Source organism: Lutjanus erythropterus, chromosome 5, assembly GCF_056507025.1.
Source record: "Lutjanus erythropterus isolate fLutEry1 chromosome 5, fLutEry1.hap2, whole genome shotgun sequence".
Lineage (NCBI taxonomy): Eukaryota > Metazoa > Chordata > Actinopteri > Lutjaniformes > Lutjanidae > Lutjanus > Lutjanus erythropterus.
This window is the reverse complement of record NC_139321.1, coordinates 38,867,842-38,895,105: the sequence shown is the minus strand read 5'-3', so window position 1 is coordinate 38,895,105 and position 27,264 is coordinate 38,867,842. Positions and strand designations below refer to the sequence as shown.

At 39.1% G+C, this 27,264-nt stretch overlaps 1 protein-coding gene across 1 annotated transcript; it reads right to left on the bottom strand.

The window, feature by feature from the left end:
* Positions 1 to 459: 459 nt before the first annotated feature.
* nudt6 (nudix (nucleoside diphosphate linked moiety X)-type motif 6) lies at positions 460 to 26,726 on the bottom strand. Its single transcript, XM_084719793.1, has 5 exons — positions 26,380 to 26,726; positions 24,730 to 24,933; positions 13,165 to 13,220; positions 2,919 to 2,973; positions 460 to 1,104 (listed from the first exon to the last, which is right to left on the bottom strand). Exons 1-5 carry the CDS (start codon positions 26,639 to 26,641, stop codon positions 722 to 724), a joined length of 960 nt encoding a protein of 319 aa, XP_084575919.1. The 5' UTR covers positions 26,642 to 26,726; the 3' UTR covers positions 460 to 721.
* Positions 26,727 to 27,264: the final 538 nt, after the last annotated feature.

Sequence of the window (27,264 nt, the reverse complement as noted above, 5' to 3'; positions counted from 1 at the left end):
TTCACTCATGGAGTTTGGTTGGTGTGAAAAGAGAGTGACATTTGGCTCATATAAAGGTAGTTTCCTGGAAAAGGCTGTCTGTTGGTAAAGCGGTGAAAATATTCTAAAGGGTCTAAAATACATTTTGTTGCTGACCCTGTCCACAGCAGTTCATTGCTTAGCTTCTGTGCTGGTGCTCTGCTCTGCTTCTCCAAACTGAGGCTGTGCCGACCGGAATCTACTGCAGCTAATTAAATGACTATCAATAAGTACCTTGTACACTCCCACATGAAGTATTGCAGCTACGAGCCACATAGATTAGCTTCTGCCAGTGTATGATGAGCTAACACTGGTGGTTAGCTCGTTAACAACCTAATATCTCATTACTGGTCACAAAATGATTTTCTCTCAGTTAAAAATGCAGCAGAATTTGGAACAGTACCCTGAAAATCAGCTGCTTACAGCCACTGTTGCCACTTCCAGCATGGCTGCCAAAAAATGTTAAATAAACCGTATAAAACTCTACAGTCTTGCAGGTTCCATGGTGGCATAATTCTTTAAAAACCACAAATGAATGTCACAGTATTGCACCACATTTCTTCAGCAGTAACAGTTAGTGTGTGAAACACACTGCAAACATAATTCCAGTCATAAATACACTTTAAATATGAGTAATACTGACAACCATGTGTCAACATAGCTAGCCATGATATGCTAACCCCATCAGATTGATGATGGCTTGCTAAGATTTTAGTGTGGGAGGAAGCTGCCTGTGGTACAGCTGGTAAAACATCCCAGAATAGACAGCAGGAAGTTCTTCCATGGTGAGGTCAATTTTGTGGAAGCCCTGCTCCAGGCCGTGGAGCAGAAGTCTGGCGATGCGAGAGGTGATGGGCGTGGTATCGTTGGTCTTGGCCAGTTCAGCGAGGTCCAGCCACTCGCAGCGCAGGCACTCCTGAGTGCAGAAGTTGATATCGTAGGTGAGCGGGCTGAGTCGGCAGATGATGTACATGTCCGACATGCCGAAAGCGCCGGGGTGGTTGTGCTGCTGCCGGATGCTGAGCAGAGATCTGAACTCAGAGCGAACGCCGGTTTCCTCGAAGACCTCGCGGATGGCAGTGGCACCTGAGAGCGATTCATTATAATATAAACAAATGTATGTGGAGGCATTTTAAAGATCCTGACAGAAAGGAATATTTATGTTCAGAGTCACCTGCAGACTGATGTTTAGATGTGGGGAAAAGGGAAAATACGTATATTTTTTGTAAACACAAACATTTGACGCTGCTTTTGGGGTGGGTCATGTATACATGTATAATATTAAAGCTGCTTTTAAAATGTTTAAAAAAGTGAATTTGGAGAAACAGATGTAATTCTTTGCCTATATATCATGTGCTTTATTTTGAACAGTTCAAATGAATGTATATGTATCATCTTTAAAGGGATAGTTTGGATATTTTAAAGTAGGGTTGTATGAGGTACCTGTATATCGCCAGTATATTACCTACAGCAGATACATTGGACCGGCAATTCGTCATTCTGCCTGAGATGGCAAGGCCACACTGAAAAGCTGCTATGTAGCAGGTTGTAAATCAAATAAACATACAAATCCACCATAATCTCTGGTTCCCCATCCTTCCGGAAAAAGAAAGGATCCCAGAAAGATAAGTAACAATTAATGAGCCCCCAGAGAAGGGAAATTTTGTCTTCAGATAGAGAGCTACTTGAGTGGGAGACCAGTGGAGTTCAGTCATAACGTCATAACATAGCAGACTGTCGTCTCCGTCTAAATCTCAGCCTAGCCTCAATCAACACTTGTCTATTGACAGGTTTTGTTATTTACAGACACTTAGACTCAGATGATTTAGTGTAGGTTCAGGCAAGGTCACAGAATAATTCTTAGATATGACTATAAAACAAAGGTTTGTTCAACTCAACATGAATTCATACAAGTTTGACAAAATTATAATTCAAAACCACATAAAACTGAATTGCTGTCTATGGGATCTTCAGTTTTCTATCCCACAAAAGGGGGCAGGGCCATGACATTTTGGCAAAGTACCCATTTATGCCGGTCTGATGTATAGCAGTCAGTGCGACTCCAGTTTGGAGAAGCAGGGAGGAGTACAGGTATAGGAAGCTAAGCAATGCACTGCTATGGACAAGGTCAGCAGCACAACATATTTTAGGCACTTCAAAAAAGAAAATCAGCCAGTTTAAGTGTGCTCTATATTAAGAATATTTTCATGGCTTTACCTTGTTGTCAGACTAAGCCAAATTTTGCTCTCTCCAAAACAACCAGACTCCACTGGCAAAAACTGTGATTTTACCTCACAGAACACAGGAGTTGCTGGTCTACTGCTGCCTTGATCGATTAGTTTGTTTTTGTTATTGTGTGACTTTGGTGAATCTGAACAACCCTTTAAAATAACTCACACAATAACACTTCTAAACAAACTAGTTAAAGCAGCGGTAAACCAGCAACTCCTGTGTTCTGTGAGGTAAAATCACTGTTTTTGCCAATGGGGTTTGGTTGCTTGGGAGAGAGTGCCATTTGCCTTACATAACGTCAGTTTCCTGCCAGAACAGGCTGTCTGATGGGCAGGTAAAGTGGTTAAAATATTCTAAATATAACTTACACTTAACTGACATTGATTTTTTTTTTTGGTGGGCCTTTTCTAAAATGGCTAAGATCTACTTTCCTGCTGACTGTCCACAGCAGTACATTGCTCATCTTCCTAGACCGGGACTCATGCTGCTTGTCCGAACAGGGGTCCTACTGAGTGCCATCTACTGTAGGTAATACAGTACAACCAATAAGTTATCTCAACCCCACTTCAAAAAAATCCAAAACACCCACTTTAGCATTATACTAAAATCGAAGGATTTAGCTAGATGTACTGTATTAGGTTTTTTGCTCTGTGGAGCGTGACACTCACCTATATTTTCTCCTGGATCAGACAGGCCTCCGGGGAACTTCCAGGCATTCTTTGTCTGAAACATAAGAGCAAAGTTAAACTTTAACATCAGTTATGATAGATGGCACTGCTGTAAATGTACCTTAACATGTATACTTTTAAAAAAATGTCCATGTTAGTCTTTAGTTGTTTTGAATTATGAAATCTGCCAATGCCACCAAGTTTTAAGTCACTTGGTTCTCGCAAGTTCTTTAAATCAGTATCTTATCTTACAGTATGGCAGTAGTTTTTATCTTAAACAAAATAACAGTAAGTAGTAGATTATGTTTTTAAAGGATCATCTTATGTATCTGAACTAATAATTATACAGGCAGACAGATGTTTGATGCTCTAATCTGAGCATCCTTTCATTTTATGTTTTATATTTAGTGCCTCACTCTGGAGACTTTTACATTTTATGCGGTGAAGTGTGTCTTCCAAAACTGTTTCACCACTTATCCTTGATATTTAATAACAGTATGCTGCTGGTTAAATTATGATGTCAGTGTTGTGTATATATATTTTTGTAGTTACTTAAAGAATTTTGTATGCTAAAGCTTTTTTTTTCCTGAAATTAGATTTTCCTTGTTTTGCAAATCCTCTCTTTGTGAGGATCACAAATGCACTACAGCATTTATTTTCATGTATTGTCAAACGAAATGCTATATTTTTGGAGCGTTTTTCTAAAATGTGCTGTTAGGTACAAATAAAGAGATTTTGTGTAACTCTAATCAGTGTGGTTTCTGCAGAGGAAAAAAGTCTCATCCCCAAAGGAGCAGTCAGAGCTCAATGTGAAAATAATAATACCAAAAACAGGTGGAGGGATGCCAAACATACGCTAACCGTTCACACCGCTTCTACTGGGAAATGTTGTGTAAATGTCATTGGCCGATGGTTAAATGAAACACTCATACTCGTTGCATCATTCAGCTCTCCGGTGGATGAAATCACCTTCAGTCCACTGGGGATCTGTCAGTTGTCTTTTGCGCTGATGTGAGAGCGATAATGTCCTTGGTTTCTTTTCGGGGAGTTCGTAACCCTTCGTGAGCTCTGAACTGGCTCATTCTGCCAGAGACGCTCTACTGCCAAGGGCCAGGCTGTTATAAAGCCCATTTCCAGTAAACAGCTCGATGGGGAGGAGGCGGAGGAGGAGGAGAGGAAGAGATAAAACACTCCCCACACTTCCAGGCCACTAACTGTTTCCCTCTGCTTCTGGACAAAAGCCATTAAGATACATTATATGCTCTTAAGATTCCTGTCCGGGGCACATTGTACATGTTGTGAGCAATGAAACAGCAGTCACTTAAATTCTGTCAGTTACAATATGAATTATATTTGTCATGTATGATCCAGATTTTATAGGCAGCATGTGCCCCTTCTCAGTCTATTTGAAACTGCTGAGAGACTGAAGAGAAATAAACATAATGATGGCACATTCAGTGACAGCAAAGTTTAATTTTAAAGATGATTTCTGCAAGTTTAACAAAGTTAAATTTAAGTTAAATGTTTAAAGACATTATAAAGACCTATTGCACAGCAATTCTGGTTTTAGTGATGAGATATCGGTCATAAAGATGTCTGCCCTCTTTCTAATGTACTGGAACTAAAAGGCACTCGGCTTGTGGTGCTCGAAGCACCTAAAAAATCTATCTGAAAAATTCAAAACCAGTGTTTACTCAAGATAAACCTTGTTGTGAGCAGTTAGGGTTAGGGTTAGGAACTACAGGAACTACTTTCTTTGTGCAGTATAATCTACCACAACTACTTTCTTTCTACTAGAAAAACTCCAAAAAGAACACCAAAAAGATCTTGGTGGATAAACAGCACTGCAGGCCAGGGGAGCAATTTGTATTTTTGATTTTCAGGTGAACCGTCCCTTTAATGTCGTTAGAGCGAGTAGGTCCTTGTTATTTTCATTTTCCAGTTGTTACAGTGTGATCAATAAAAATTTTGCCCCAAAACACATTTAAAAGCAAATTAATGTAACTTTATAATTTACATGTATATTCTGATTATTGGATTTTAGACTCTTTAAAGGACCAACATATTGTCTGTAGATAGATTTGGTTTTCTGATGCCACACCAGTATACTGCAATCTCAGCAGCCAGGTAAATAAAAACCTACAGCAGAGGAATAAGACAAGTCTCCCTGCATGTTTTGGTATCACTAGAGGTGAAACCAAGGTCTTTTTAGAATTGTGTCTTGCTGTGCAATATAGAAACTCAGAATCCTAATAGTTTCTGTTGTGTTATTGAGGCAGAGATTTATTTCTTTTCTTTCCAGCAAAAATCTGAACCCTGACATGTTTTTCTTCCTCTGGAGGTTCAACCTCTTGCCAGTTTATGTCTCTTTGACAGTGAATGATGGCACATGTATTCATGTTGTTGTTTGTGTGTTAAACAGCCTCCAGCTCAGCTCTGTCTTCCTCTGTGTTCAAAATAAGGATAATTTTTTTGTGGTGCTATGCATTTTTTGGTGATTGTTTAGTTTATAATACTTTATAAACTAAACAAAGACAAAAGACAAAGACAAAGAACATAAAGAAAAAAACAATTTCTGAGAGCCCAAAATTGTCTTCATATAAGTTTTTTTTCTAAAACTTTTTTCTATCTAATAATTTTCTATCACTGAAAGTTGCTACAAAGAGTCTTCAATATGATAGCCAGTTAAAAAGAAGCAGGAGGGGATTTCTTCTTAGATAGCTCAATTTTTGTGCTGTATTTTGTGGTTAGTATGGAAAAAATGCTCCTGCTTTTGTTCACAGGGCCTCAATCAAATTTGAAAGTTTCTTGTAGTAGCTTTAACTGATCAATAATCAGTGTTGGTGAAGTTACTCAGGTTAGTTAGGTAAGTTATTTTTTTTTACTTATTACTCCTTTAAAAAGTAATAATGTTACTTTACTTGTATAACTTTTGGTATAAAAGGTAATTAGTTACATTACTTTACTTTAACTAATTACAAGATTACTTTTGTAACTTGTTGGCGGCCTTGTTGCATCCCAGTGCTCAACGGCTGATCCAGTGAACTGTTAAAAGGAACCTCAACTATGAAGGCCTGCAGGTCTTATTACATTCATGTTTGTATCAGGTGTATAAATGTAAAATAAAGAAATATTATAAATGTCTTAGTTTTTATGAGTTTTGAAAGAAATTCTATCACTTGTAGGCCACCAGGTACGCCCCGAGATAAACATACAGACGTTTTCATGTGAGCCTGAGCGAAACATTAGGTGTGTTCAAGATGAGCCAGGCCTGCGCAGAATCGATCGCCGCACAATGCATGCAGGTTACATTTGTGTCCGACTTGATCCCGACTTGTTTTGACATCATCCACACATCTGCAACAATAATCTCATGAGGTTAAGGTCGCCTTAGTTGCTCTCCATTGACTGCAAACGTCTGGCTGTCACCTGATTGATGGGCTGACAGGCTCTGATTGGCTCTTAATTTTGACAACAACCAGCACGTGTTGTATAAAAAACACATTTTCTGTAATATTTGGTGTAGTTAGTTGTTGTTCACTTAAGTTTTCAATTTTAATCTGTTAGGAAGCAGATATTTTGTGGCTGATAATAATAATACATATGACTTATCAAACAAACAGTTATAAAGTGCTTTATAAGGCAGACAAAAGAACAGAGGATCATGTGACAGTAGGTAGATCTCTTCCATTTCAACTTCAATCAGCGATCAAGAACACACTTTATTTCTTCAGCTATGAACGTGGTCTGCAGACTACAGGTAACCTACAGGTGATCTAACAGGATGTTAGTGTCATTTCCTGCATATTCTCTGAAGTCTATTGGAAACTGTCCGACTTGACAGCAGCTTTTTGTCACCGCCTCCTCCTGCGGCTGCCTGACCTTGTCTACTCTCCAGGCGAGACGCAGCTCATCTCGAACGAGCCTATTAGCAAAGAGGACAACACTGAAGACGTTTTTCAAACTATAGACGAATCCGGCGACCGCTTTGTGTGTTCTGCCATCTTGCGGTGGCACCATTGCTGCGGTGGCACATTGTGTCGTCACTCTCTGTGTCTGCTGGTTGGGTCTAGAAGGGAACCCCAAATTTTTGAGAGTCTCGTGAGATTTTTGATGGTTTAGGTCAAAATGTACACTCTCACTTCAGGTTCCATTTAAGACACTGTATGTGCTGTTACTTGCTAATAGTGACAGCATGGATAATTTGATAGACTGCAGCCCTCAGTAACTGGTGAAGGTTCCTTTTATTAACATTATTCAAATGTTACATAGTTGGACATTGTGACAAAAGCCAGAAATGGATAATGAAGAAAAGAGAAAAATTTTTCATTAGGATTTTCATGAACAAAGTTTCTTTCTGTGAATATTCTGATCCACCCTGACACATGGTGTTCCTCTGTACACTCTCTGTAGAGTCTCTGCTCTCAGACAGCAGCTCTCTTCATCAATAAAAGCTTTGTGGATTTTGCATTATGTTTTTCATGTACATTGTTTTTGTAATGATAATGAACTACTTGAAACATGAAAACTGTTTGTAAAATGATCTGTGGTCTCACTTGTGGAGACGTGACATGTGTCATGTTAACTCTCATGTCCATGTCCTGATCTGATTCTGACACACAGGAGAGAACAGCCATAGTCCTTCTTAACAGCCACTGGTCTCACTCTGAATGTGTCGTGAACTTTGCTCCATGAAATTTTGAACTTGGGTTCACCGACACTCTCCCCATCTTGAAAAACAGTCTGTCCAAAAACAGAAATATGAAAAAGTTAGAAACAGGGCTGCACAATTGTTCAAAATATTATTTACATAACAACAGTCCAAGTGCACTACCCAATTTGCAAAAGCTGTAATTTTTTTGATGAAAGTAAAATGTGTGAAACAGCTTAATAATGAATAACTGTCGTGTTGCAGAGATGTCCTGGCCAACAAATCTTGTTCGTCAGATGTAAGAAAACATGTTTGTTTGGTACAGACCCCAACAAATGTCACATCACCATGATTTTAATGGGTTTTTTTTGGTGAAAATGAATAGTTACACTTACGCATTGTTGAACTGGTGGATCACCAGGTTCCTCCATGATCAGGGTCGTGTCCAGTGATTCACCCTCAGCAGCAGGAGCAGGTTGTTTACATCCTAGCAGGAGAGCGTCCAGCATCCCCTGTCTTTGATGTTAGCGCAGATTTCATTTGCTATCCGAGGGCATTTATACTCCTTGTGGGAGCATATTGTTGGAACAGCATTTGGTTTTAGTCTTCTTTTATAACCAGCAGCATCTGAGAGCTCTTTTAGTCGCTGTGGTCGGCTAGATGAGTCAAAAGTATCAGGACTCAAGTGGTGTGAACACAGCCGCAGGTCTTCAGGAAGTTGGTCTCATCCACAAGCATTTTCCCACTCCTTTCTCTTCTTTTTATCGCTAGGGAAGCTGTGAAGACTTACATCACTTGTCTTGTTGCCTTTCGACTGAAAAATGTGTTCAGCATAGTGTGGCACTGTTTTAGTATTTCCTCTGTGGTGGGCCCAGGTAACACTAGCGCCACTCTCAAGTGCAACCAATTGACGTCATCTACCCAGAGTGCATTGCACATACACAAGTAGTGGCGGCCACCACAGGTTGAAAGATGCACGAAACATTGAGGATTTTTAAAGTTAAGGGGACAATCGTAGCGTATTAAAGCTCACAAGTCATAATAGCTGGGGTTCCTTTTAACAACACCTGTCCAGGTGTTGGGTGTCGCAGAAACAAAGTCTACCTTTCTGAGTTTCATCACCACAGATTCTCTCTGGAGAAGCCAAACAAACTCATCCCTTATCCTCCATCCCTCGTTTAGTTTTTTGACCAACAGCTGACATGACCTGCTGCACGTACACATCATCATGAGACAGCCTACTCGGTCAAAAAGTAACTCAGTAACTTGGAGTTACATGAATCAACAACTGTAATATTATTACAGTTTTGGAAATTGTTATCTCTTACACTACATATTATGGAGTAAAGTAATGATATTAAAGTAATATATTACTGGCCAACACTATCAGCAATAGATTAATTATCTTTACACTGTTATTTTTATCTTCACTTACATATTTACTGGGATGCAGAAGCAGGACCAAGTCATTTTTACAAGTCACAAGACTTTGCACTCAAATTCCACATTAAAGACGGGCAAGTCTCAAGTCCTAAACTTTGATTTTTGAGTCCTTAACAAGTCATAAAGTGGTCTCCATCAAATGTAATGCCATGTTAACAACAGATCCTTGACTTACTGTTCTTGGTGCAACTTCAAATGTCGAAATAAGTTGGAAGTTGTTGCGTCTCCATCTGTCATTTTTCACTTGCATGTTTTGCATACTGCAATTCATTTTTTGTTGACCACTGCGTAGTTTTAGTGTGACAAATATTACCTTTCATACTATTCTTTCCAACTGGAGCTCAGTAAAATAATGTTAGTTCTTTATGATTCTCTCTTACAGCTTGATTGGATGTTGTTGGTGGGTTCAAACAAAGTGGATCTGGGGAATTAGGTGTCGATTTGCTGAGAATAAATAGCGTTAACGTTAGAAATTAAGGGAAATGAACTAATTAGGAGATTCACACTTTTAAATACTTGATAATCTTTGGGCTTGGGGAGATAGTATCTAGTAATTTTAAGTGAAGTCACAAGTCATTGGTGTTTAAGTCCAAACTGAGTTGCAAGTAGTGCTGCATGATTAATCATAAAAAAAAAAAATCATACATGCAATTTCATTTCTAAATGACAATGATTCGGTTGCTCCTATACGACAAACAAACCACATCACAAATAAATTCCAGCTGCCAGACCACACAAACATCAACAATGCAAATGCTACACAATGCATCACCATTCTTTTTTTTTTCTGTTAACAGTATTCAAAGTTAATGACTTTAATAAAGTGTTCTGAAGTTAAGGAGAAAATGAGATTTGAGGTATTTTTTGTAATTACAAGAGACTTTTAAGTTAAAATCAAGCACTTATACTTGCGTCCAAGAGTGCAATAAATGTTTTTGGGAGAAAAATCATGATTCACATTTTAGCAAGAATCATGCAGCCCTGGTTGCAAGTCTTTTTTATTTTGTCAAGTCCAGTCCAAAGTCTGCAAATTTAGGAGTCCACATCTCTGATGTAGGATGTACATGACTTCCTTGTGTGATACAACTGTACATATCACCTGTGCTGAACTCAAATCACTTTTCATTTCAGTCTTTAATGGTGGCATGTTGTTAAAGGGATAGTTCACCCAAAAATAAAAACTCACGAAGGTCAGTTTTTTTTTTTACTGCTGGAGTTTCACAGGAAAACAGTGTTGCAGAATCTCCCAAACAATGGAAGTGAATGGTGACCAGTTTTCAAAAATGCAACCAAAAAAAAAACCTAAAACACTAAAATGCCTCCATATTGTTTGTCTGGTCTCCTAAAGCCCCCAAACATACCAATTTGACATGAAGAATGTCATTTACACCATGTTTTTAGTCTGAATCTTCACTGTAGATCCTTAACTTGGAGCCACGTTCACATGCGCATGCACACTGTCTGAACTGTGTGTGTGGTGTGATGATGTGCGAACGGCATATCGGGGCTTTAGGAGACTTGGATTACACCAGACAAGCAGTAAGGGAATCATTTCCTGTGTTTTTTGGGGGGTTGTTTTTCTGTTTGAAAACTGGTCACCATCCATTTGCATTGTTTGGGAGATTCTGAAGCGCTGAAAACAAAATAAACCCGACCTTCGATCCGCATCATGATGAGAGGATGATGACTGAATTTACATTTTTGGATGAACTGTCCCTTTAAGGGTTCATGCGAATACAGTTACTGTACTTCTACTGTGCTAACATCTATACTGGTGGATTTGTGTTACATGGGTTTGCACCATGCCAGGACTCTCCGTCATACGATGCTTTGAATATTTGGCAGGTGTAGCGGTCGTGGTGTGCGCTCACATTACAAAATATTATGTTGAGGCATTAAGGACAGAAGCTGCTGCCTTCACCAGCAGAAATTCAGCCTGTGTGAAAGGGTCTTTACTTATTGCTTCATTTACTTCAACTCAACTTAGCTGGTTTATCTTCAAACATAATTGGTTTCCAAATTGCAGCATCATGGTGCAGCCACTTTTTTTGGTAATTGGCTGCAATATTATCTTGGCCAACTGAGAATGTAAACAAATCTGCGTAGAAACGGTTTTAAAAGAGGCCTGTTGTGAGTAACTTGAGGACTACAGCGGGGCTCTGTGAGAGCTGACGGAGACACACACTCACAAAGTTGTTTGAGCGCATTCAGCTCATGTAAACAGCATGTTTGCTTGAGGTCAACTAATGTTGTGCAGAGCTATGTTAAGTGTGAGGGGAGCTGAAGGTCTGAGAGGATTTCCACCCACGTTTGGATCAACAGAGGCAACATACACCTCGCTAAATAAACACAACTAATCACAGACGTTTTAAGCGGCACCAAGATATCTGCTGCTTCACTGGCTCATTTCTTCACTGTGGCTGGAAGGATCAGGATCCAATATTAACTTTTTGGCACAGCCAGGGAAGAGCTTGCAAACTACCTGCCAAAAATGGTTTTTAACCAGCCAAAATACGTCATAATTTTTCTTTTTAAAGTTACTAGAGGGAGTTTTTAACTGGTTATGAAACAGTCTCAATTTAATACTGGTGCCTCTCTATGACCTACATAAGTAAACATATTATTGTTAATGCCTGAAACTGGGTTGTTGTCTCCATGAAATCAGATTAAACAAGTCTGTGTTTACATTTTCCCATGCAAAGTTATGGTGAATAGTTCATTAACCTATTAAAAAGGAGCAGGAGGAAGTTTTTCTTGAGATAATTTTATTTTTGACGTCATATTTTGTGGTTATTGGAGTGGACAAATTACTGCTTTTGTCCACAGGGGGCTCCAAAATCAAGTAAATATACATTTGCTGTAGCAACTTTAAGAAATGTGTCATTCTGCCAACTTATTAACTGTACCTAGTACATGTAATCATTGCACTTATAAGTCCCTTTTTCAAGTGCTGCATTTCAGAATGAAAATAATAATAACTAGATTTTCATTAATCCTTCGTCAAGATTTTAGATGTTTTTTTCTGAGGGAAAGCAGCATGTCTCTTTAAATTAGTAAGTTAGTTATATAAGTCTATTTTTTTTTATTAAATCAACTTTCTTTTAGTTCTTAAGATGTTATGAAACTCATGTTTTAACTAAAGCAAACCTAGTATATATAATAACTGTCCTTTTACAAATGCTGCAGTTCTGATTGACAATAACAATAACTGAATTTTCATTCAAACTTTTTCAACATTTTATACAGTTTTCTAAGGGAAACTAGCAAGTCTATTATGAGCACTCAAGCCAACATATGCATACATTTTTCTCTTATTTTCATAAGTATGTTGCAATTGAGCATAATTCCAAAACAGGGTATGTAACTGATGTGTTGCACAGTTTGCTATTGCTGATTTTTAACTCCCTTGTCCACTTTTAGGGCTTCACTGAGTGACATTTTTTGACTGAAGCTTCCAGTGTCTCTAGTCATATTTTATGATGCCATCACCCTAAAAAATCCTTCAACAAAATCCTTAATTTGAATAAAGTGATTCATGATTAAATACAATTTCAATTAACTCATTTCCATAACTCATCAGTTATGTGCAGTTATTTGACCATTTTTTCCCTGCAGTGAAAATGTTGTTTTTTAAGGCTAAATGGCAATAAATAAAGACTGAAGCGGAATATATTATATTAGATAAAAACATTTTAGTTTTGGAAATGATGACATCTGTCTTTAAAAAAAAAAGAAAAAAAAAAAGACTTTTGGACTTTACAGTGCTCTTAACTTACTGGAAATGTTTATATCATGCACAGCCATCACTGAAATATAATTCCGCAAATGTATAATACTAATACTACCATGTACTGTAGCTTAATCTTTATCTGTAACTGTACAGAAATACCAGGTTTAAACAGAATGAATGGAATGTTTTATTTTCATTAAATTTATTAGGGATATACTGAATAGTTTGGTGATTCATTTATAATGTTTAAATCAATATGCTGAATGCTGTGCAGCTTCTTTTTTTCAAATACAGTATCTTCATTTCATTCACTTAATATGATCTACTTTGCCATAACTTTACATATTTTATCTTTTATGGGTGTAACAGACTGCATTGGTTATAATGTACAGTACGTTCAAACAATGAAGTGACACATTTACCTTATTTCTGTCTTGGACGACAAGAACTTTTCCATTGGATTCATCAACAACTGCACCTGCAAAAAACAAACAATCAGAAATTCATTTCAGATATTTTGCATTTGTACTCATGTCCCCAGTACATAAGCTGGTTGGTCTTTTGCACTGAAGAAGTTACTTTAAGAACAATTTAAATGGAGACCTGTTGGCAGTCCTGCTCAGAGTTAATTATTAGGTTGGACACGACATAAAACCTGCACCACGTGAAGGAAAAAGCCTGGAGTTGAGACTCTGTCAGGCCTTAGACGACACAACGGCAGCCTTGTCCACTTTATTTTCTAATGTTTCCTGCTGTTAAGTATCAAACACGTCCAGAGACAAACCAGTCAAATAAATGACAATAACATTACTGGGCTTGTTGCTCACAGTCATAATTCAGACAAACAGGGAATTGAAGTTAATTCCACTTCTGGCATCAGAAACTGTTGGGACTTGCCACAGATGAATTCCTTCATGCTGTGATTTAACTGAACGTTTAGTATGGTCTCAGCCAAGGCCATCCAAAATGGCAGATGAGACCACATGGTCCTTTGTCCTCTGTGAACAAAAGGGGCCACTGAACTCAGTTTCCCATTATCCTCCTGGTGTTCACACCTATGGATCCAGCGATCAGCTCGCAATAGGTGCGTTTGAATTGAGCCAGGCCTATGCAGAACTGATCACTGGTAATCACAGCACAATGCGTGCCAGTTAGATTTGTGTCCTACTTGATCCTGACTTGCTCTAACATCATGCACATGTGACCAACAGTAACCTCATGAGATCAAGGCGGTCACAGTTTTTAAAGCAAGATGCCTGGCTGTCACCTGATCGATGAGCTGACAGGCACCAATTGTCTCTTAATTTTGAGTACAAACACCATGCGTCTAATAATGCACTTTATTTCTTCAGCAAAGACTGTAGTCTGTAAACTACAGGTACCTACAGGTGATCTAACAGGATGTTAGTGTCACTTTCTGTTTATTCTGTGAAGTCTGCTGGAAACTGTCTGACTTGACTGCAGCTTTTTATCACAGCCTCCTGCTGCGGGTGCCTCATCTCGTCTACTTTCCAGGTGAGGCGCAGTTCATCTTGAAAGAGCCTATAGGCTGAGTGGGGCAAGGTCCCACAATCCTCAGCCAGGTCCAGATCATTTTTTTCCTCCCTTCTCCCCATCCAGCCAAGGAGTTAGGTCTCCTCACTGGTCCCTGTCTATGCAGACACACCACTCCTCGCTCTCTGCTAATCTGAAGCAGCCACACCGAACACTGTTTTTCAAGGCAGCGCTGCGAGAGCCCGTCTTAACAAAGTGAGCAAGTCTGCTTTACACCGGCAGCTAGAACCCAAAGTCTGCCGGCTAAGTTAGCTCCACAGCCTTAAGGGAGCACCAACCAAGTTAGCACCAGGACTGCTAACTCTGCAACGCAAAGAAAGGAGCATCTTGTCTCCCTCCTCCTTTACTAGCTATTGATTTTGAGTTTGGTTATAGTTAATCACAGTACAAAACTGATAGTTTATTAAATGGTTAATGTTTCTCTTCTTTTGAGGAATGGTGCCCACCATGATTGTGACTTGACATGTGCGTTTTGAATAACCCGGAAAAGATCGCAGAATGCATGGAGTCGCCCTTTTCATAAAAAATATGAATGGCCACTATGGCCACTTTAACACCAGCACTATAACTTTATTTGGGCCTGAAAAGTTGAGCCTGACAAGGCCCAAGCCTTGTCTGAAACTGATCTGAACCAGTCCCCTCATTAGCTTATTTCAGCCCGAACCCGATTACAGCCTGACATTTTTCTGAACAACCTTCGCTCTATGTACATTTACAATAAGTATGGACAAACTTGTTCATTTTCCAAAAAAATCTCAACTGCAAATGCATTTTTTTACAAATATCCACTGAGTGAACAAGATGTCTGAAGCTAGGGGGTAAAAATAACATCAATTATGGGTAAAGGCGAAATTCTTTATTTTCTGGAGTCTAAACAGAGTCTGAGTGACTCAGCTGTACTTACAAATGATGTTGAACATCCCACTTCACCAATTACATTTTTCTCTTCTGTTCAGCATGTAGTGACTAAGAGACGCTACTAGACAGCTCAGGAGGAGGAGGAGGAGGGGGAGGAGGGGGAGGAGGGGGAGGAGGGAAAACGGGCAACTTTCTTTTCCGGTTGCTCCGTCTGACCAGGACGGGCCTCCTTAAATGAATGTCACAGATGTGTTAAGAGGGATGGGTCGTCTTAAAGGCCTGACTTGGACTTCCATGTGGAAACTGATGTCATCCCCGATCCCTGTGCCATATGGTGCTCAACAGGAGGAGGCCTGGCTGCTGCTAAGGGAGGCTATCATTATGTAGCCTTCAGTCTAGGAACCAAAATGCTCACAAGGAGCAGGAGGGGAAAAAAGGGGGGAAATAGGAATTATGATACAAAAAACCCAGAAGCAATCATCAGAGGGGAACTGTGGGGTTTGTAGTAAAAAAAAAAACCTGTTAATCGCTTGAGGTCACAGTTGGCTTCTAAGCCACAAAAAAAGTTTGATGTCTTCTTTTCATTCTTATTTCATGTAGGCCTCTCCTACTATTTTGTGGTTTTAAAATAATTATAGGTTCACAGTAATATCTAAAGTTTACCCAGAATGATTCTTCCCCTGCAGACCTGACTAACTTTTAATGTTGATAATATAGAGATCTGATCTACTCTGAGAGTCACAGCATCTACTCGGCAGAATTAGAGCCGCATTTATTTTCTGTTTCATTGGCCAAAGGCCTTACCTGTGAGACTCAATTGATGTCAGTCTGTTACCTACTGTAAACAGAAGAGACTGTCATGGTAATTTTATTTTCATTTTCTGATGCTCCTAAGGTTGGCAGACATTTTATCTGCTGCTCTGTCTGGCTTGTTTGTTTCACTTTACTTGAAATATGAAATGTGGAGAAAGTTGTTAAATGTTGGATCCTGTATTTAAACTTGCAGCTCCAGCAATAAAAAATAGGGCTGCAACTCAAACTGATCAATTGATTATCAAAATAGTTGGCGATTAATTTAATAATCATATAGTCCTACTGATTATTAATGAATGAATTAATTCCGGCTCTAATAAAAAATACTTAAGAGAATACTAGTTAGACTAGTATTGTGATACCCAGGACCTTGATTTTGTTCCTTAATTCTCAGCACATCTGATTTATTTTTTATACATTACTGTTAATTACTGTAATGTGACATGGGCATATTGAAAAGAGTGAGCGATTTCCAAAAAACAATTATTGAAGGTTCAGTGAGTCACTGTCTGATGCATAGAACCATGAAACACTCCTTGTGATTCACAATAGTGATGGTTATCTGTATGTATTAGTCAAAATGTATTTCCTTTAATTTCCTTCTTGGTAAGACTCTGTGAAGGGGCAGCTTACTCAAGCTTTAGCTTGGCTTCAGTTTGAGATACATGCAGAACACACTTTTCCATTTCCATTAATTGTCCTCAACTGTGTGTGAGCATGATCAAAAGATCTACATCACGTCTGCAGCTAATCTTGAGTACTACTGGACTGATTAGCCTGCTTTTTTGTGCACATTCATGACTGTATGTTGGAGGACCTCTGTGATTGTGAATTTTTGAAAAACCCTTTTTTATGGCTCCATGCTGGCAACAGCCATGGGCTGAGACTTTATGTTTTCAGGTCATCCTATTTTTGTTAATGTGATAACTAGAGATGCACAGATTTCAATTTTCTTGGCTGAGGGTCTGACCTGCTTATTCTGATTTTGGCCAATTCCAATTTTTAGTCTTTCTAAGAACTGTAATTGACAGCATTCACAAATATTTTTACAACTTTACTAGTATGTCGGTGAATATTCTCATTCATCCAGGTCATGGTATTTGTATCAAGGTTTGTAGTAGGCAACTGGACTTGATAGAGTTCTTGAAGACATTTTGCCTCTCATCCAAGAGGCTTCTTCAGTTCTGCCTGACTGGTTTGGGAGTTCAGGTATTAAACCTAATGGGGTCGTTAGCACCTCATAAGCAGTATCAACTCTGTCAACATTGCCAAACACCTGGCCACTATTTTGGCACCTTTGGTTGGAAACACTCCACACCACATCAAGAACTCACAGGACTTTGCCACCAAAATCAGAGAAATTGGACCCAGATGAAACCATGGTGTCCTATGATGTTACGTCACTTTTCACATGCATTCCTACCACGGAAGCAGTTGCCACAGTAAGAGGACAGTTACTGCAGGACAAGACATTGTCCAACAGAACCAACCTCACCACGGACCACACTTGTGCCCTGTTTGACCTCTGTTTGACCACCACCTATTTCCAGCTCAACGGGGGTTTTTACAGGCAAAAACATGGCTGTGTAACGCCTGTGTCTCCGATAGTGGCCAACCTCTATATGGAAGAAGTAGAGAGCACAGCCCTCCACTCCTTCAGAGGAACACCGCCAAGCCATTGGTTCAGGTATGTTGATGACACCTGGGTTAAAATAACGACACAGGAGGTTGAAGCCTTCACGGAATACATCAATGCTGTGGACCAAAACATCAAATTCACCCGAGAGGATGTCCAAGGTAACAGTTTGGCCTTCTTGGATTGTGCAGTGCACACTGAAGAGGACAGAAGCCTCAACATCCAAGTTTACAGGAAACCCACACACACGGACCAATATCTCCTCTTTGACTCACACCACCCACTGGAACATAAACTAGGGGTCATCAGAACCCTCCACCACCGAGCACAGACCATTCCAACCAGTACAAACAAGGTGCGAAGACCTTTTGACCTGTAACCAGGGTTCAACTTTCTTTTTTTTTTCCACTTTCCTGGTCAGACAAGTGAAACTGAGTTACCTCAAGCTCATCTTCAGTTAACACACATTTTCAAGGCCTGTTGTAATGGAAGGAGTTAGGGTTAGGGCAAACCTCTGCTGTGCTGGGCTGACGGGCTGAGTGAAACCGAGTCGAGCCAGGCCAGCTCTGTGTATGAAAAAGGGCCAATAGTGTGTGATATTTTAATGACAAAATTTAGTTTTTGCCCTAAAAAGGTCAGAGGTCAAGTGCAGCTGGTAAGATTTCAGCGTCATACTCACGGACACCTCTGCAGGACAGTTGTTGACATCCATGGGTGTGTTAAGCACAGATTCTTTGTATGCCAAACCGTCTCTGTGACCAACATGTTACTCATAGTATATTAAGGACAAGGATAAATACTATATTTCACAATCTGATTCCTGCTTTCATAGACTTGGTTTAAATAAGTTAGTATAATGACCCCTGTAATTATAGAGGTTGTAAACATGAGTGCTCAGTGGAGCCAAATAAATACAAGTCTTAAACATATCATACACCACTGGAGAGGATTATTACATCACATGCAACAGCTGTAGGGAACACTACACTGATGAAACATCACAGACTCCCAGCAGGAGGTTCACAGATAACATCATCTGCCTTTGAACACCAGAACAAAATGAGTCAAAGTCATTGACCAGGAGTTCATGGACAGCTGGAGGACAATCAAACAGGACATTCCAAATCCAGAGATGGAACCAATCTTTGGTTGAGATCTTCCTCTAAATATGACCACCTGTCATCATCATTAAAAGTCCATACTTAGGTCATGTGAGGGCAACTAACCAAACTCCCCCTAACTCACCACTAGGGATTTTCTTGGCCGTTTATTTCCCTTTTGATTAACTGCAAATTTTAATTTCGACTAGTCGACTAGTCTACCAGTAAGCAAACACTTAAAATTCAGCAAAGTTGATTAATTGATAATGTCAAACTGTCTGAATATTTTTGGGGCCATTTGCTGTTAATCACAGTCTATAATCACCAGATCGTATTTTAAATGCTGCTAAAATGTGTGTTACTTAGCATCGTGCAGTATGAACAATACAATTAACCTACAAAACATGACGACAACTCACTAAATGCTTCACCTTTTCAGAACGAAGAGGATCACAGTGTCTGCAGAGCTGATGTTAGCTGCCAGCCTGCTACACAGTGTGGCTAATGTTAGCACAGCTAGTGGCAGCAGCTGCTCTGCTAGCAGGTTAATGTCCATGTTTGTGCTGAATGTGGTTAGTCACTGATACAGCTGAGTGGTTATATAACTGTTTATTATGTTACAGTTTACATTCAACATTATTTTCACTTTTTAGATTAAAACACTGCCAAACCGCGCTGGTTTCACGAGCTGTCATCTATTGCATGGGTCACTGGGGCACGCGCGCTGGGTGAGAGAGGACAGTGCGCTGTCTGGTGGGGCCTCAGCCCCGACTAGTGGCGGGCAGCTGCATAACACCTTAGAGGCAACAGTTAACTGGCATTGTACATGAATAAAATATTGCTAAATTGTTAAACTGACTAGTATTTCTGGTGCAGACGAGCAAGGGTGGCGACATTTAATCATGTAGTTGACTAATTCCGCACATCCCTACTCGCCACCTCCAGTACTTTCAGTGAGGAGAGGGTGGCAAAAGGGACGTGGTTTTAACCATGTTAACGTCCCATATCCCTCTGTAAACAGGCAGTACAAGTCAACCTTGAGATTCCTTTACTGGGGTCACTACTTTGCCCCGTCCTGACATTTAGGATTCAGGTTGAAGAGTTAAAAAATCTTCTAAGGCTCATGTTTTGTTGTAAATCTGTTTCTATCCACTGCCTCTAAAATGATGGCAGTGAGCACCATGCAACATTGCTGTTTATCTTATACATAAATAATCAATTAATAATAAATACAATGTTCATTTTTTGCTGATGATACAACTTTATAGACTCTAGGTGCCACCTCAGTCCAGGCCCTATTAGTCTACAGCCTGCCTTTGGTGCTTTCCAATTAACACTCCCTAATCACAGGTTAGTTTTAGATGCAGAAAAAACAAAGTACATGTTATTCTCCACCCCTGCTGGTGACTCTGGCTATCCTGCCATTCAAACTTTAAATGGCACCCATGTTTTTCTGGTCATACAAATACCTAGGAATTTGGCTTGACAGACTACAATTCAAGCTTCACATTCAACATTTGACTCAAAAAGTAAAAATCAAACTAGGTTTCTTGTGTAGAATTAAAGGATGTCTGTCTTCATCCAGCCGTACTGTACAGTCAACCTTCATGTCTGTCTTTGACTGGAAATATTTGGTACTGTCATGTTGTCTCATCAACAAAATGATTTTGACCCTACTTATCAAAGAGCATTACTCACCATTGTTCTCTGTATAACTCCTCACAATCAAGAATAAACAGCATCTCATTTCATTCACTCTACGAATGAAAAGGCAGAATTGGTGATTTTTGCAATTTTCTCTCCACCTCCGCCAACTTGCAGCATTCAGCATGTGTCTGAACAAAAAAACAAAACATCTCTTCAAAGATGACAGTGTAGCTTACCAGCCCTTATATCAAACTTGAAAGCATATGTACTCTGTTTTTCAGGAAAAATTTCAAAATGCAAGTGACAGTTGTCAGTGCATAAAACCAGCGATGTGTTGATTTGTGCAAATCGAGACCAGATAGTGTGACAATGGCAACCAGACATCAGTGCAAAAGAAAAGGTTTAAAATCTAAAAATCGAATTGAATCATGACCTTAAAATCAAAAGTCAAATTAAACTGTAAATTTGGAGAATCATGACAACCCTAGTATATAACCCAATAGCTACCTAACCTTACTTAAGATGCTATTATACTGTCCACGTCTATCAGTGCATGATCATCAGTGGGCTTTGTGCAGATGTTTGCTAACTGTACCCCCCCCCCAGGTAATATGCACCTTTTAAATGGAATGAGGTGCAAACTGTCCTCAAACTTGAGCCTTACATTCCCCTTTGAGATTTTATGATCTAATGTTTTCTGTAATTCTTGCGTCTGTTTTTATTAATTGCTCGGTTATAGTGTAGTTTCTGTTTGCCAGTTGTGTTTTTGTGTACAGTTCTTGTTCTCAGATCTCTCCTGGAAACGAGATTTTAATCTCAATGTCACTGCCTGAATACTGGCCACAAATACAGCAATAAAAAGACTGAAACACCAAACAATTTCTGTGGGGCATCAGGTACCAATGTAAGAACTAGTTAACTGACTTCTCTTTTATAAATGAAGTGTTAACCTACACCTCGATTGCCTGTGCATTATCTGTTGTTCTCTTGTCTTTACCAAATTAAGCAGCTGAGAGCAGCAGGAACTGAAGCAAACACGTATCAGGTCATCCAAACAGCTGCGTATTTCAGATTCCAAACCTTAGTTTCATCAGTGTTTGTGTCAGACCATTCTGGAAACAAAAAGGGAGTTTCTGGACCCCGTTCCATTCTGAAGGATGCTCTGCTCTGGACATGTTCTGACATGCACCAAGTGCATCCACTATTTGGTAAAAAAGTGTAGACGACACTCTGCCCTCTGCTGGACAGACACAAAACCTGCACACTTTCAGGCCAGCAGCTCCTATTTATGTAGCTCTTCTCTCGACAAGACAATGTCTATTTACGCAAGGGAAATAGGTCAAAGCTGAAAAATGCACAACAGGCAAACAACCTCTTATTCCTAAAAACAGGAAACAGACGACTGTTTTTTTGTTTGTGATAATCTAATCTTATGCCATAGTTTACCCCATCTTGAACTTAATTTTATCAGTGCTACTTATAAATTGTTTTGAACTAGCAAAATAATGAATTTATCATGTCTGTCATGCTGATGTCATGTCTGCATCTCTCTGTCTAATACTTTCCACAACCTGAAGCTCTAATGTATATTCAGAAATAAATGTAGTCTCTGTCTGGCGCAGCTTGACGCCAGTTCTCCTCACACAAACTTTACTTCCATATCAGTAATGATCCGGGATTGTGGGTCCCAGGAGCTTGTGGTCAGCTTGGTCAATAAGAAGTAATGTAACACCAGATGAAACTCTGCCAATCACAGCAAGAAGTCCTGACTGTGGAGGCTGGGCTTGTTAAATACCTGAAGTGCACACATTAGATTTACGACAAAAGGTCATATAATCTGACTGATCTGACATGCATGTTTTTTTTTTAAATAATACCCAACGCAAAGAACAATATATGTCGTAGATACCCATCTCTTGTTTAGCTCAGAGTTAAAAAGTAAATTACGTATTCAGCTGCAAATTTCAATTGTATAGTGCTGTTGAATTTATATGCTTTTAGGGCTGTAATTAATGACTATTTTCACTATTCACTATTTTTTCCATCAGCATCAGCAGCAAATCCTGACATTGGAGAAGATGAAACCCAAGAATGTTTGGAGTTCATGCTCAAGCCTGAATCTCACATCTGAGACCAGACTGGGTGGAAAGATTCACCTGCCAGCACACAGGGGAGGAGGTGGGGGGTGTATGAAGTTGGGAGTGGTTTGTCAAATCCCTTTGTCTGTGACCATGCCTCCAAGTTTGTTAGACTGTATCAGCCAATTTGTGTGAGTTAACTTGTTTCTATACTTTGAGTTATTGCATGATAGACATCCAAAGTTTGTTATTTTGTTATTGAACTTTCTTGCAGACCGTGTTTGGTGGCTGTTTGATTTACCAGAGTACGCTGAATTGTTTGAAACACACTGTGCATGGTGCTGGAGCCACTTGTACTGATCTGTAGATGAGCTGAAACTGTAAGTAAAAGATAAATTGTTTAATATAATGAGAAAATGGTTGTATATTTGTTTCCTGTGCTAAACCTGTGTTTTCTATAACAGGATCCCTGTGAAGACCAGAGGGCTGTACTATGAAGTGAGATTAATGTGTTAGTGAGGTATGTTGAGTCTAAAGTCAGAGTTTTCAGTGTCATGAAGGTGTCTCTCTTTTAACCTGGCTAGATCACCATGGTAACTGATACTGAACTCACAACCTGGTCAGGAGCAGGTTATGTTCAGAGTTTATGATTAAATCATCTGTAAAAAGCGTCACTCTTTAACTAATTCTTTCCCTAATGAAGTTACTTATGAGTGATAAAGATTATAAACTGAGGGAAGATAAAAAAAAATGAAAAGTTGCTGAGCTGTATGTTTGTAATATCACTGAACGAAGCTGTATAATGTAGAAATGTAACATAATGTAATATAACAGCAGCACAAACTGTCACAGGAACCTCAGTTTGGTGATGCAGAGTCTTTTTTCTGCTTCAGGTCACATGAACACTTGAAATTTACACAGTGTATCAATCACACACTAAAATAATGATGAAGTAACTACTCACAGGTTTGAACGCTATTTACTATTTAAAGTCTGCTGGGCATCGCTGATACTGCAGCTCAGAACACTGATTAGAAAACCGATCAGTCTGTCCTCTTTATCAAAGACAATCTTCAGTCAGTTATATTCATTTTTACATCTGTGTCATCATGGGACAGGTTCAGACCAACAGCATCATGTTTAAATCTGCTGTATGAAGTTTAACTGTTTAATGTGCACTTGTCATGTTAGAAATAAACAGCAGCATTAAAATCACATTCAGTTGATCAGTCATTTTCTGACAGCATTCTTCTTCTCCTGCCTTATTCACAGCAGCAGTGTTGCTTTCTTTAATATATTTTGTAAATTTTCCATAGCTCTTAATTATAACTACTTGTTCATTTTGACTGAAGTGGGCTGCTCGCGTTTGTTTCACTTTGCTTTATTATGCATAAAATGCCCCTTTTTATGTGAGCGTGCACAGTCTGAAGAAGAAAACCTGGGTGAACAAAGTAAGTAAATAACCACTGTTGTGATACCTGTTATCTCTGACTGGAGTTTTAGGTTTTATTGAGCAGCTCATGCAATGAAAACCTGGCTGTGTTAAGATTCCTTCATAGTTCAACCCTCTGTAAAGATTGCCTGTTAAAATTAGTGGATGCATTAATAATGTAAGGTTACTCAAGTACCTTAAGTTTACTATTACCAGTTGTGGTGTGGATGGCAATATAATAATTTATGAATGTTTTGTACAGAAAATCATCCATCTATCCTCTCTTCCTATTATCTATTAATCCCAGCCACTCAATAAATGGTTAAATGGCTCCTTGTGTGTAAATGTGCACACCAGCTGCAGTTTCTGTGGTCCACATAGTTTTAAATTCTTCATAAAGATAGTCTAAGTGGTATCAAGTGTTATATAATGGTCAGTAAACTATGCTGAGGTATCTTTAAAGGGACAGTTCACCCCCATGTCAAAAATGCATATTTTCCCTCTGGCCTGTAGTTCACTTTATCCATCTAGATAGTTTTGATGTGATTTGCAGAGTTTAGGAGACATCAGCTGTACAAATGTCTGTCTTCTCTCCAATATAATGGACTCATGGCTTGTGGTGCTCAAAATCAAATCAAAAGCTAGTGATAAGATATATTTATAACATGAATGCTTTTTTTCTGGAGCTTTCAACTGCATCTTACAGTCTTCATCAGATCTATGACAACACAGAAAACTCCATGAGATGCAGTTGAAAGCTCAGTGAAAAGCTAGTAAGTGGACCTTTATCACTGATTATTCACTTAAATAACTATTCTGAAAATCAAGAATAAACTTTCTGGCTAAAAAAAAAAAAAAAAAAGCTCTACCTGCCACTCCGATTTGGTGAGTCGCAAACCCCGGCAACCTGCTTTCCCCTTCCCCCAACCAGAGGGACAACACCGCGTGGTCATCTTTGGCGTGATGGAAGGTGAAGCCGTGGGTGGAGGCAGCAGCAGCACATCGACTCAGTGAGATGGGAACTCGAAGCCACACTGCAACTTTGCCTTCTGCTTTCCACTGGAGCAAAGACTCTGTGGAGCACACGAGAAAAGTTTAAGAAAACTTGATTATAATAATGATGGTTCTGCTTTATTAAGTAACAAACTCCAGAAACAGGCAGGAAATATGAAAGACTGTTTTTGATGCTTAATGTGATTTTAAAGACAAGATGACAAGCAACAGAAGACAATTCAGTGGAAGTTGCCTGAAGGTTAGGGCAGCAGATCTTCAAAGTGGAGGGTTGCTGGTTGAAATCCCAGACTAACTTGAAGAATGCATGGAGGACTTAGGTAGTGCTTAATAAGTTAGTCAATTTATCGCCCCATCGATCAATAAAAAAATCAGTCAGCAACAATTTGATAACTGACTTGTTGACCTGATTCCTGTGAGTCTTATGTAAAGATTTTCTTTTTTTTCTTTTATAACATTCTAACTTGGACATTCAGACTGTTATTCAGACAAAAGTCGTGATTTGGGGAACCACTTGTGGTCTGGGAGCCTTTTTTTTTATGGCATTTTGTAATAACTAATAACTGATCCGTAGCTGCTAATATAATAAATCAGAAACCCTCTAACTTTAAAGAATACTATGATTTTTTTTTAGCAGGACACTGGATGACTAATGTTCCTGCACAGGTTGGCTGTCTTCTTTACCTTGGCTTGTATCTAAAATTTAGTAATGAACATGAGAACTGAACAACTCGACCACAATATTTCATCACATATGTCCATGGTCTCAAGTCATTTCAGGAGGTCATTTGTGCGTGGGTTCATAATTAACAGAATATTGCTGCTCACTTTAAAAGTAAATGTGCGTCCACAGGGCTCAACAATACGGATTGCCTGTTTGCCAGGGGCAAGTGAAATGCCATGTCGGCTAGTAAATCCATAAATTTACTTGCCACTTCCTAGTGGTTAAAGGAACTACACAATTAAACTATTCTGATAATCTATTAATTGTTAAAGTATTTGAAAACTGGGACATTTTCCATTATTTATCTGATATTTTGTAGACCAAATGACTGCTTGATTGATTCATCTGGAAAATAATGGGTACATTAATCCACATTTATTTGTACAGCACCTACCACACAAGAAATACAACCAAAGTACTCTGAACAAAGAAATGATATAAAGAAGACACAGAATGAACATAGAAACTTAAGGAAAATACCATCATTCATGTAAAATGAGATGGAAAATGAAACCTTCATAATATTAATAATAAAAATAAGATAAAGATGATTATAGACTACACAGACTGCATCTTCACGTGAAAATAGCCATAGGATAAACAAAAAACAGGGCTAGAATAACATAATGTAAAATAGGATGGAGAATAAAATCACTTGATATTGTGCACAAACACGTTATAACTCAATATTTGTTAATGATTGATGAGTTGATGAGAAGACATGACCTGTGCTGTGTTTATCTCCCCGGATCGTCTCAGTTTCACACACTTTAGGACAACCAACCTTGCAGTATCCTGCTGAATGAACTTTCGCTTATGTCCGCCGGTAAACTAATGTCAGCCAGGTTCACTGTCACTCCACCGAATCGGTCCACTTTTCCCGTCAGAGCACCGTTTGTCCCCTCCACTCGGTGCAGCTGACAACGAGTTGCGGGGCACGAAAACGCACGGACAGCTGATCGTGCGGGACAGGATGCCCTGCTGCTAAACCGTCCTCCTGTCACCAGCAACGGTATAAGCTTTGAAGTGAAGGCACAAGCAGCCATATTACTACGCTACTACCGTTTAAAGATAGTATTTATTCAATCTGCTACCGGCATAAGCGTGTAGTGCAGGACGGTTACGTAAAAGTCCGCCCTGGAAGTTGCATAAATACCGTAATGCTTTTGTACTGAAATCAGTATGAGCTGCGATAGTGTTACGGCAAACCCCATTCACACATTTAACAATTTAATAGTTAATACTCAAATGGCAATTTGCCAGTGTCAACATTAGGTGAAAAATAATAACTAAGATTTTATGTTAAATTCGGCTGATAAATCTGCAAATCAACTATTCTGAACAGTTAAATATCAACTTTTACAGCTGATTAGCTAACTGTTTGGTCTGGTTCGTCTGCACACTTTCTTCAAGATGACATTTGGCGCAAATAAACCAACAAGAAATCCAATGTCACTGATAAAAACAATGAAAAAACGCTGCTTGGCATATTATACGTATGCCGAATCCAAATCTGTATCTTAGTTATGTTTCGTATATATTTAGTCATATAGAATAAGGTGTTTTTTCCTGCTTATAACACAGAAAACCTCAAATTATATGTTTTTTCAATGTAATTTTGCATATTTTTTTATTGGATCCAGATTAGTTCCAGGCTCTCATAATTAAC

What these genes read in the sequence shown, in the direction of transcription:
- nudt6 (XM_084719793.1), bottom strand. Translation starts at nt 26,641, where the DNA reads ATGGCTGCTTGTGCCTTCACTTCAAAGCTTATACCGTTGCTGGTGACA. An exon ending in ATTCAGCAGGATACTGCAAG is followed by an intron (nt 24,934 to 26,379) that starts GTTGGTTGTCCT and finishes TGTGCTCCACAG; the next exon opens with AGTCTTTGCTCCAGTGGAAA. An exon ending in TCACCAAATCGGAGTGGCAG is followed by an intron (nt 13,221 to 24,729) that starts GTAGAGCTTTTT and finishes TGTTTTTTGCAG; the next exon opens with GTGCAGTTGTTGATGAATCC.